At 38.9% G+C, this 12,662-nt stretch overlaps 1 protein-coding gene across 1 annotated transcript; it reads left to right on the top strand.

Moving 5' to 3' along the window:
- The first annotated feature begins 8,061 nt into the window (after positions 1-8,061).
- On the top strand, positions 8,062-10,595 carry LOC122663324 (NAC domain-containing protein 30-like). The gene is made up of 4 exons (XM_043859004.1): positions 8,062-8,113; positions 9,345-9,517; positions 9,800-10,071; positions 10,152-10,595. The coding sequence occupies exons 2-4, from the start codon at positions 9,358-9,360 to the stop codon at positions 10,593-10,595; spliced, it is 876 nt and encodes a 291-aa protein (XP_043714939.1). The 5' UTR covers positions 8,062-8,113; positions 9,345-9,357.
- The last annotated feature ends 2,067 nt before the right edge of the window (positions 10,596-12,662 follow it).

Genomic DNA, 12,662 nt, shown 5'->3' with positions numbered 1-12,662 from the left:
TAAAAATAAAACATCACCCTTCTTCTTGTAATGGTCTCACCACCGCAATTGCTACCATCACCACAGCCACCGCCGCCGCCACCCCACCATCACCACCACCGCCACCGCCAACACCTCCCACCACCACCATCACTACCCGGTCGCCACCACCACCATTGCCACGGCCACCACCACTGCTACCCCATCACTACCACCGCCACCACCATTGCTACCATCTCACCACCATCGCCACTTCTTCCGCCACCACCACCATCCTTCCCAAAGAAATATAAAGAATCTATTCTCAGAAATTGAACTATCAAATGAATTTTTGTATTTTTAAAATATTTGATATTGATACAATCAAAACAATTTTAATATTTTGACCAAAAAACTATTTGTTGACTATTTCATCAAATCAACCCAAAATTGAAATGAAAAAATCATACTAAATCTAGTCTAAACCAAGGGATAGGAAAAGCTGTCGATCTTCTTCATAACATTGGAGTACTAACTACTAACCAAGCCCTAACCTGGCCTGAATTCTAAAATACTGTTCCTTGGGGTAGTGGCTGAACAGAGGCTTTCACACAAAATTTCAGAATCGGATGCTATGGTACTTGATTGATATACAAAGACATTGGTAGTACCTCTATAATAGCCAATGTGTACACATATAGACATTAATATATAAAATAGATGGAAAATTGATGTAATTTTTGCCCACCCTGCTGTTTCTAGGCTAGTATGGCCCCACCCTCCTTCTGCTTGGGTGGCAATTAATTGTGATGGATCGAGCAGGGGAAACATTGGGGGCTATAGTACAATAGGCCGTGATTGCAGGGGCAAATCGGTTTTTGCAATAGCGGGCGCAACTAATGATAAAAATGTGCTGCGGATGGAGCTCCTACCAATTAAACAAGGTTTGGTCAAGGCCAAGTCTTTGCGGTTGCTTTTGGTTCAGGTTCGGTCTGACTCGCTTCTAGCGATCCAGATGATTACGGGACGGTATCATGTTGCTTGGGAAACACTTAGTCTGATTGAAGAAATCCTTGACCTTCGTCAAGGCATTGAGCAGTGTGTTCTTGTGCATCATGCCAGAGAGATTAACTCTTGCGCAAATCTCCTTGCTCGCTTTCTTTGCTCTTGTGAGGAAATTCACTTCTGTATAGAAAGCCTTTCAATTGATCTCACCGCTCTTTTGCAGGGTGATTCAAATGGAAGGAAATATTATAGGATGTAAATTATTTTGTCGTATTTATTAATTAAATTCTCCTTATTCCAAAAATATATATATAAAACACATATTTATATGACTCGGGTACCTGCAAGCCAAGCTGAAGCTGGGGCAGTCCTCAACCCTAAACTCAGATAAACCCTACCTTGGGGTTGGGGTCGGCCTAGCCTACAAGAAATTGGGCCAACTTTCACCAGATTATGGCTAACCTAGCCAAATTTCACATCTAGTGAATGATGTCAATCCTAAAAAGAATTGCTCCATCTAATTATAGAATGGGGAAGAGCTCTCTGCTTGGGAGCGTGGTCCTTGTGCACCGTGATGGCCAATAGGAGTGCACACAAAAACATCAATAGGGATGAGATTTTGATGGATCGCTGTAGGATTAGAACGATTCACTACAACTTCTATTGTTGGCAGAGTTTGTGTCTATACGTCCACCGAGATTTCCGATTCCATGAGACTGATCAGAAAGATTAGGTCGAATAATCTCCTTCTACAGTATGACACTTTATGTTTGAGATTTCGGATCTCAGATTGTCATTCTGAAAGTGTGATTGCTTTCATGCTTTTGTTGTGCATGCCACACCGTATCATTTGGCAAGAGTTGGGATAGGATTTGGAAGCCACAATAGCAATGATTCCTTATCTTTGACAAAAAATGCGATTACGGGATATAAGAGTGTCGTAACAATTGTCTAATTCTGGCGGCTGATGAGATCTCGAAATTGGCTCATGGTACCCTTTGAGAGGGTTAATTCACTTCGGAGCAAGCGACACCATCCTCCGAAGTGGCGTCTATATGGTGTGAGGTTTTTAGTCCTCACACTGGGTGGGATTTCTGCCTCTGCCGGGGGCAGCACGGTACGTTCACACACTTTTATGTCTAGGCCTAGGAGGCACGGGTGCTACGTAACTAGGTAGCATTGAAGCATTCTCCCCCCACCAAAAAAAAATATTTTTTTTTGGGGTAACGGAGGTCATTATAAGTTGTTCCCAATCGGTCCAACCGGACCAACCTAGGCAGATCAAAAAAAAATAAATTTACGGGCTAAAGAATGTTTTCTATTGTTATAGAGACCCATTAATAAAAGAGTCGATCATTTTCACTGGTTTGCATGCGGCGGAGACTTCTAGTAAGGAAGAAGCATAATATGCTTGTCATGTGTATATCATTGTACCCATTTTTAAGATTACTTGATCCGATATTTTGGGTGGCGATTTGAATAAGAATTTTTTTTTCTAAGGTTTGTGATGGTAGTTGATGACTTGGGTGTTGGAGGTGTTTTATCCTAGTTTCGTGTCAGGTTGTGTAAGCAAGAAAGATGAGAGATTTGGGGGTCTTTCGTGTTAGGGTTTTTGAGAAGAGAGAGCCATTAGCGTAATTTTTGGATGTTTTTGAGAAATCTCCACATTGTATCTTCTTTTTTTTTTGGTCGAGGTATCTTCTTTCATTACATAGCGAAACATCTTCAGCTTCGCCCGTGGACGTAGCACATTATATTAGAGTGTGAACCACGTTAAATCTATGTCATCTTGCTATAATTTTGTTTCAGTAGGCTACGTACGAATTTAGCTCCGAAACTTCAATCCAATATTGGACAACCCATAGAACACCGATTGTAGTTTAAAAAATGTATTATGACTCTCGTAACTCTACCCTAGAGAAAAGTTATGACATTCGAAAGTTGAACTGAAAAATTAATATCTTCGACCTGATCAACTAGACTTCTACTGATCCAACCGATCTTAAAATTCTTTGAAAACCTTTTCCACACACCAATGTTGATTTAATAGATGGAAAATTGCACTTCACTGACAATAATCAATCTTGTTAGAACCATTAAAATCTAAATCTAAATCATTGTAATCGATGGTTAATCTGATGTTTACTCAAATTGATTGATCAGAACCTGATTAGCAGAGGGGAAGACAACTTTGCGTGAGAAGACAAGTCTATGATCAAAACTAGTTATATAAGAGCCTCTAGAAGCTGTAACAACAACTTTGTTGGAACAGAGAAGTATTTGTGAAAAAAGCGTACCATATAATGAATTTGGTGGAAGATATTGTTTAATAACTAGTGGGTCGGAGCATACCCGGTCCCACAAACCGCCCCAAACCCCACTTACTTCAATCACACTATTTGTCTATGCAAAAGCAACCCATACCCAATAAAATAACGAACCATTATCGTCTATGGTTTATGACTGGTGCGGTTCTCTAGTGCCTCTCACAAGAGGGGGTGGGACCCACTCAGGGCACTTGACCGAACACTATGCCCAGGTGGGATCCACCATCCTCTTGTGAGAGGCACTAGGGAACCACACCGGTCAAAGAACCGTATATAATAAAAATTATAAAAGAACCCCCCATTTTTCTCATACACCTCATTTTTAAAATCCTCAATATACTCTATCAACAATAATGGGTGTTATTCTCATTTAAGATATGATCCACCAATCAAAATGTCCAAATTAGGTTAACTAACACGTACATGAAACAAGGAATTGTGATCACTACCCACTCTCTTAGATAGACTCACAAAGGAAGGACCCACCAATCAGGTGTCAAGATTAAGGGGACCCACCAGAAAGTATAATATGGTTTGCATATCAGGCTCTCACTGTTGATATACTATATGTTATAGAATCCATCTAGAACCTTTGATGTTCTTTGTTCAGTTATGGTCCAATTCAGATCTCTATGGTGTGCTGCTTGTAGCGGTCATAGCGGCCCAAACATATTGTTGTGTGCAATGTCCATCTTATTCTTATTCAAATACCTTACCCGAATAAGAATAAGGCGAACATTGCATACGGTGATGTGCCTAAACCGCTATGACTGCTACGGGCAACGTGCTATAGACGATCACGATCTTTGGAGCTCTTAATTAAACTGTCGGTTTGTGGATGAATGAGCTGATGTGAAATGATTACGTGGATTAGATTGAAATGGATATGGCCCATCAAGACCCATTAAATTGATTAAAAAATGTGGGCCAGCTTTGATCATTTGAGGGGGAAAAGAAATCTTATTGGTGGATTTATGAGATTTGTAATAAAAAATTGTTTGGCTGCAAGGGGTAGCTTTCGGTATCTTGGATTTTGTCGTAGATTGAAGGAAAAACATCCTTCCACCTGAAAACGCACTTGTTCCTGAAAAACAGGAAAATTATAAGATTGAACATGACCCAATTCCTAATTTGGTCCACTGTGTTCTTTTTTTGGGTGTTTGGTTGCAGGTATATAGGTTGGTATTCTTGGATCTGTTCTATCTCTGGGTGAGAAACGGCAAAACATGCACATTTCTATTTTTTACTAGAGATGCAAATAGATAACTCAAAACCCAGTTTTAGATTCGATCCAAACTCATATCCCACCAATGGGAAGAGGTTTCCTAGTCGGTGGTATAAAAGAATCATGGCAGTTGCTGGGATTTAAGAAAAATGTTTTTTCCACAGTTGATGGCCCAGACTACACTGTCCCTTCCTGTCTTTCGGGCTTGCAGCCAAAGAAATGAAATAATTCAATTTTTCTTTAGGTTCACAAATATCCCCTAAGTGGTACTATTTTCCAAAATTCCCTTATAGATTCTTTTTCTTTGGTTGTAAACTGGGTAGCAGGAACCTTTCTGCAGCAAACAAAAATGACTTCTCTTATGCTCCATAAAAATATTATGTGCATATGTATAGGACGGAAATGTAATTCAATAGGGAGTTGATGATATGGACAATTTCACTTAATTAGCACTAATTGAACTGTTGCATAGTGTAGATTACAATTGTTAAAGCAGAAAAACAAAAAGATATGTGTTGGATAAGCCCTCTAGGGACCAAACTTGGCCGAGTCAAGTGAATATATAAGCGTTTTGTTGACTTAGGATTGGAGCAACTTAGATTCATAGGCAAATCCTCTCCTAACCACCCATCCAATGATTAGGAGGATTTAAATACACATCCCAACACCTAACAACACCCGATGATGTATGTCCAAATCCTCCCCCGGTAGATAGGTCGTTGGAGAGGAGTTGGAGTTGGAGTTGGAAAATATCTTTTTTTCTTTGAGATTGACTGTAAAAAATGTTCTTGATTTAGGTGCAGCACAGGGTATGTGGGTCCCAATCTTGGATTCCATCTATGCGGATCAGGCCTGAATGAGAACCTTAGCCAGCCTCCCCTGATTTTAAGCTCCAAAACCTAGATGTGGTTAAAAGGGAAAGATAGGAACTGAATTGGTATGGTTGGAAACGAAGTCCGACCCACTCTGGTTCACGACCAGCCAAATTTTTACAGTAGGGACTGTGATCTCACTACTAGAGTCTAAGATTGTGGCTATATCGGTAGATAAAAGAAAACTGTTGTTTAGAAAGACTTGTTTTTTTTTTTTAGCTCTTGGTACCAAACGTGATTCTGACTCCTTTTTTAATGTATTATGTTTTTTTGGGGCAAAAGGAACCTTGAAATGCTTCTGAAGTAAAACAATAGACAACACATACTTAAGAAACGCTTATCCTAAAATAGTGCGTAGGCAAATAAAATAGATAATAAAATCAATTTCCATACCCTTTTCTAGGTTTACCGATCTCTCTTATTTTCCTTCTTTAGTAAGGGATGAGTACGGATCTGTAATGGCTTGACAACCAAAGTGAAGAGAAAGGCCTTTTGTCATTTTTTAAATTCAATAATCACTGAAGAAATCTTATTATATTCCTAAGCAATGAACATTCTCTCTCTTATACTTTTTGGAGCATTTTTATGTTTTTGATTTAGTAATCAAACTTATGTTAGGGCTTAATTAAGTACCACTGTAGTCTTGATAAATGTGCTTAATTCATAGACAACAGACCGAACCAGATACAATTTCCATTAAGCCAAAAACCAGGATTCATTGAGTGAGGTCCACTTGGAAGATTTTTGGCTGGTCTCCCTGAAAATTGATGGATTTCTCCATTTCTAAGTCAGTTATTTTTCACTTAAACCAAACCCGATTGGAGAGTTAGAGCAATCGAGAACCAAAAACAGGTTCGATCCGGTTCAACAACCAAGTCCGGATGATCATTAATATCTGATTTACATGAGATTAGACAGTCATTTTCGCATCAACATTCTGCACTAGAATGGTTCATGAGTTGGACCGGTTTATCTCAATCTAAAAGACCGGTTCGGCATGCTGTGTGAACACACTAGTATTCAATTGTGGAATGAGAACAAACATATGGCGGCTAAGACATTCATAATTACTTATCATCCTTATGTGTCTATACTGAAACACCCTATAGTCAGGCCTAAGTGGAGGGTACCTTAATGGTGGGTCACTACACATAATGAGTAATGAGATTTTCTTTCTCAACCTATCTAAATGTATATTAGGCATTTTCCAATTGGTTTAACTGATCCGACCAAAACCTTCTTAGTGTATGTGGACCTATATATCCGAGGTTGAGAGGACTATATATTTCCACCAAGAGAGAAATCGACTTATCATCTACCAAAAGAGAGATGACGGAGAGCTTGCTTAGATGAACTTAACCAATTTGATGTAAAGAAGATTTTATAAGAATTTTTGGATCGATTCCATTGGTAGAAGACTATCCGATTTAATCGAAGATATTAATTTTTCAGTTTAATTTTTGAAGATCGTAATTTTTTGCTAGAATAGTGTTACATGAACCATAATGCCTTTTCAGAAAAAGCATCCAACGCTCTGTAGGTTATCCAACAAATTCATTCATTAGACCATTTTTTGAGACCAAATTCTCATGTTTTAAGGGTCTACACAGCCTCCAAAGTTGATTTCAGAATTTTTTGTTCCACATTTTAATTTTCTATATTACTTCGTATCCTATTCTGTTTAGGTTTTGTTTTCTTTTGTAATCCGACCTCTTTATATAAGGATTGTTTTGGACGAAATAAAGTGTCTTGAAGTTTATAATCTAATTGTTATTTTGCTCGCTCTTCTTCCTCGTTGGAATTAGGATTTTTGTTATTTTGAGGATTCAAGAGTCATGAGCACTAGAACGAGATCAAGCTCCCCCATACTTCCTATTCTGTCACATTCATTCTAGAAAGAAGCATCTTTGGGGGTCTTAAAAGGGACTGGATCATGCATGGTTCAACCCAGACTGGTTAAATGGTTCAATCTCTAGGTCAAACATATTTTTTGACCAGAAAACTTAAAATTATTGTCATTTGGGGTGATTAAAACCATATTTTAAACTAATAATTCGTTCATGAATGTGCTTATTGGCTCACAGATCAACTTGGAAATAATGAGTTTGCAGGTCGCCCCCAATCTGAACTTAGACCAAATCATGGGTTCAAGTTGGCCAGTTTTCATACTTAAATAATGCACAGGGAAGAAGTAAATAAGGTTCTTAGATCTAAAACAGGAAATATGATGGAAAAGTATTCTTCAATAAATATTAGGGATTAACTAATTAAGGAAAGGAAAGGAATACATTACGTTAAGTAATGTGGGGGAAGGGAGTGGGTTTGCACTCGTAATATTCTCACTTGATTGGCAGGAATCTGACTTGGTAGTGAGGTGGCAATCTATAGAGGTTGACACATGGCAAAGGGCGGCGCACCAAACACAGAAGAGGAATTGAAGAGCTAGCTGTATTAGCCAATGAAGGAGTGTTCTTTGGGTTGTGTGGGTAAATCTTGAGACATAAAATATCGGTGGAGGGTGGCGTGAAAATTTGGTGTCACGCCGTCCAAATAACCCTTTCATCTCTACCACCCCCACGCGCAATCGATAACACCCTTTCCAGTTTTCCCCCCTCTCTATATCTCTTGTTTATATCTTGCCTCCTCTATCCCTTCACACCACACCACAACACACCTCTCTCTCTCACAGAGGCAAGCTGAAGAGCACAGCAAATTCACATTTTTCGGTTAGTACTCTCAAAACATAGTTTCTTATGCTTATTAGTTTAGTATGATTCAAATGTTGACATCAGTGCTTTAATCTTTCTTTTCATAAGATGCATAATATGTTTTAGGATTTGCTATTAATTTCTAGTGTTTGGCGGGTTATGTTTTTCTTGCTGATGGTTATGCTCGTAGGTGGGAATTTTGACTTTGTTTCTTGTTGATGTTTATTTTTTATGATTCTCTGTTTCTTATCTTCAGGATGTATATTCGATTTTAATCTTTTCTTAATACAAAGGATCTTTTAGCGAGAAAAAAAAAAACCCCCATAACTTGTGTTAAGGGATTAGAGATAGACCTTCTTTAGAATTGCGACGGCGAACTCAATGGGATGGATATTTTCCGGCCACCTTTGAATGAAGCTGTGAATCATGGTGGTTGTGGGGGTGGGTTTTCCACCACCATGGGCATGGAGTTTTCTTCACTCAAAATAAAACACAACTTATGTTTGTGCTTCTAAACTCTTAAAAGTCAAAATTTTAGTGCTCTCTTTGCCTATTTAACTTGTTTACTTTGGCCAAATTCATCTAACTAAAGCAAAGTTTTAGCTAGTAGACACTTAAGTTGCTTCAATGAGGAAAAAGATCCTCTCCTACCACGGATCAGGCACTGGGGGAACTGGGCCGGGCAGGGAACTAGAGGAGATAATTTAGTTTGATGGAATCATACATCTCTTAAGAATGTTAGTCACGACCTTGGTCTCTGTGCTTCTTCCAAGAAATGTGTACAGTAACTAGAATTGTTTCATTAGCATGCATGCAAGCTTTCTTAATGTCAAAAGTGATGAGTTCTTAATTGTGATTAACTGGTCCTTAATGATGAACATGTTAACCAACTTGACATTAAAAATTGACTGCATGCTTTGGCATGTGTATGACTGAAGACTTTTCTGAACAGACAAGTAGACTGCTTTTAGTTGTGAGCTTTGAGTCTTTAATCATTTTCATTCTAAATTAGGTATATAGGACGGCTAGGTGTCTATTAGGTAAAAGTAAAGCAATGGTTTAATATTTCATTAGTGGGATCCACTGGTCCAAAAGCTTCATATGAGACAACTTCCCTGTGCTTAAAAATAGACTACCTGATGACTTAAAGTCATCAACCATCCAATCCAAAGACCTTCTAGAGTATTTCTATGGATTGGGACTCCCTCTCTCTCTCTCTCTCTCTCTCAGTGTGCCCTTTGATTCTCAGGTAAACATCTCCAATGGAAGTGGAATCCTGTGTCCCACCAGGTTTTAGGTTCCACCCAACAGAAGAAGAGCTTGTGGGTTACTATCTCAAGAGAAAAGTGAACTCCCAGAAGATTGATATAGATGTCATCACTGAAATTGATCTCTACAGAATAGAGCCATGGGACATCCAAGGTATGATTAACAAAAGCTAGCCATTAAGTAGAGGGTACCCAAGTACTTATAAGTCAATTCGGTTCTTCTCCAGTCGGGCGGGAGTTGGAGGATCCAACCCAGCAAAAACAGGGGGTGTTTCACAGGCGGACCCCCTATGAAATGATCAAACCTCCATGTTTTTGCTGGGCTGGATCCTCCAGCTCCTGCCACGGCTAGAGGAGAGCAAATCCAATGTGGGATTATTACTTTCGTCTTCTGCGTGGAACCCCAACAATATAAATGTGTGATTGGTTCTTGTAGATAGATGCAAGCTAGGTTATGAGGAAAAGAATGAGTGGTACTTCTTCAGTCACAAAGACAAGAAATACCCAACCGGAACAAGGACTAATAGAGCAACGGCAGCCGGATTCTGGAAAGCAACAGGGAGAGACAAGGCAGTGCTCTGTAAGAACAGAATTATAGGGATGAGAAAGACCTTAGTGTACTACAGAGGCCGTGCACCCAATGGGAAAAAAACTGACTGGATCATGCATGAATATCGGCTCCAAACATCTGAGCATGGACCCCTTCAGGTAAGTTTAGTCATAAAGTTCCAATAAATTTATGATTTGGATAAAAAAAAAAATTTACCAAAACATGAATTAAACCACAGGAAGAAGGATGGGCCGTGTGTCGAGCATTCAAGAAACAAATTCCAAGTCATTCACAGGGTTTTCAGATGATTAATCGCGCTTATTATGGAAGAGATCATGACCACATTGGTATTCAAGCATTTGCAGATAATAGAAGTCATATGCAAGTAATTAACCATTATCAAGGAACCACAAATTTTCCTCATGGACCTGTTTGCTTTGAGCAAGAACTTTTATCCAAGAATGCTTGTGTAGATAATCAACTCTTTGATCTTCCACAACTAGAGAGCCCTACACTGTCTACCAGTTTAGTTAATAGAGAAGGTATTGAGCCTAGTGGTACATCAAAGGAGGATTACAATGGAGAGTTTGTAGATTGGAGAACTCTGCATAAGCTTCTGGCATCACAACAAGATTATGAAAATCAAGAAAATGATCTCCTTGGTATCTTTCATAACTTGTAATATAGTCATACTTATGAACCTTTAATTGGTAGAATGGTAGGAATTAAGTATGGTCTAGGATAAACATTTGTTCTTGTTATAAGGGACAAATATTTCAAAGTAGATCTCCTGCAAGTTCTGGATACTAGCTAGGAGAAAATTCTCTTCTCAATTCTGTTTATTAATTGATGCAACATTTTATAACTGTAAATTAGGCATTATCACAAATATTTGTACTGGAACTAGTTTCTTAGTAGTTGATATATGCAATCAAATGGTGCAATAGCACAACTTAACCATTGCCCAAGTTTCCCACGGCCCACAGCCAATGAAAGAGCATCCTAGAGTATGAGGCTCCCACTATTGCAGGGTCTGGGGGGACAAATGTATGCAACCTTATCCCCCGCTTCACAAGAGAGGCTGTTGCAATAGCACAACTTTTAACCATTGAGTTTCCCATGGCCCACAGCGAATGAATATATGTTAAAAAATAATGAATCCGTAAGAAAAAGGAATTATTCGAAACTTGTTATTATTATTAGTAGTGGACCCACAATATTTACCATGTGGCAAGTCAAATTGGATTCAAATTAATTATGAAATAATACACTGAAAGTCCCTTGCTCAAAAACCAGAATTTCATTTTTTTTTTAATAGCAGAGTAGATTCAACTTCAAAGTTCAAGTTCAATACATGCAAACTTGTCCATTAAAGAAACCCGCCTGTATAACAGTTCTGGTTCCTAACCGCGCTTGGAAGTTGCATTTGGTTAATTAGGTAGGAGAAAGGTTACCTCTTTTTTTGGATTGTTAACAAAATTTAGGGAGAGGGTTGGCCACACCGCTGGCTTTCCTGGAGCTACCAGCCATGCCCAATGCCCAATGAAGAGGGTGGGCTGGGAAGGGCAAGGGTTATTTCCATAGGGAATAGGAGAGAGACAGACTCAGGCTGGGCACAGCACCAGCATACCCAGCCTTTACCAAAAAATTTATTGAACACAAAGCTGAAAAAACAATTACAATACAACTGAAAGATCAGCAACAAAAGGATCAAACAAAATACTGGGCCCAATACTTAGAAACAAAAACCAAGAATAACACTCAAAAGAGCATCAAAAAGACAAAAAATAAAAAAATAAAAAAAAAAATCCACAAACCAAAGATCACCTACCAACTACCCTAACAAAGAGGACACTCGGGATGGGTGAAATAATTTGAAGGGGGTCATCACAGGCCGAAGCAAACAACCAGTTATATGAGGATCATATTTGTTGTTTGGAGTGCGACGAATTAGCCCATCTCATCATGTATGTTTCTCTCGCATCAAATATGATCAATGGTAGAAATGTCAGTTTGTCAATTTTTTTTTTTTTTTTTTGTGAGGCAAAGAAAGAAGCTTAAAAATGGGACTCAGTCCTAAAACATATTGGTGAGGGTAACAAACCACTCGCTCACCCAAGAGAGATAATAAAATAAGGCTATAGGGGGTCTGTGAAACGCACCGAGGGGGTCCTTATCCTATTCGATTGTCGGGGGATCTCAGCATATAAACAAAGTCGATTGAAAGCCACACGGGCCAAAAGCGTCTCCTCCTCTACCGAAAAGGGAGATGGAATTTTTTGCGACTCCACTCCTAACTCCTTTTCAACCTGTTGTTTTTCAACTACCGCGTCCACCGCCTTAACACCATGATCTGTATTCCATTGACTTCGAATTCTGCCAATAACTGGAGTTATCATATGGGAACCCACATGACCACCTCGAAGAACATTCCTACGACCATCACAATTGATCAGTTTGTCAATTGAATCACAAACTAACATCCCTTTGATGAGAGGAAGCCCCAACACTTTACAAAAATACCCTCAAGATAGCTTTTCCTGAAAAATAGATGATTTAGTGTATATCTCTGATATAGCCCAAGAAATAGTGTTTGACAAGCAAGGAGACCCTTTTTGTATAGCTATAGCCATGAACCTTGCTAAGTATGTTCAATCCAAGAATACTGTATATCTACCTTTGCTTTAGTAATATAACTTTTGTTTTTCCATCCAAAAAAAAAAACAGAGATGATTAATGTCTTCTCTAG

The sequence above is a fragment of the Telopea speciosissima genome, chromosome 5, assembly GCF_018873765.1.
Source record: "Telopea speciosissima isolate NSW1024214 ecotype Mountain lineage chromosome 5, Tspe_v1, whole genome shotgun sequence".
Taxonomy (NCBI): domain Eukaryota; kingdom Viridiplantae; phylum Streptophyta; class Magnoliopsida; order Proteales; family Proteaceae; genus Telopea; species Telopea speciosissima.
The sequence above is the reverse complement of the archived record's forward strand: the minus strand, read 5'-3'. Positions and strand labels throughout refer to the sequence as shown.

Bases quoted from the DNA above. Each gene is read 5' to 3' on its own strand.
- LOC122663324 (XM_043859004.1), top strand. From the start codon at position 9,358: ATGGAAGTGGAATCCTGTGTCCCACCAGGTTTTAGGTTCCACCCAACA. The intron at 9,518-9,799 runs GTATGATTAACA...TGGTTCTTGTAG, and splicing joins AGAGCCATGGGACATCCAAG to ATAGATGCAAGCTAGGTTAT. The intron at 10,072-10,151 runs GTAAGTTTAGTC...ATTAAACCACAG, and splicing joins CTGAGCATGGACCCCTTCAG to GAAGAAGGATGGGCCGTGTG.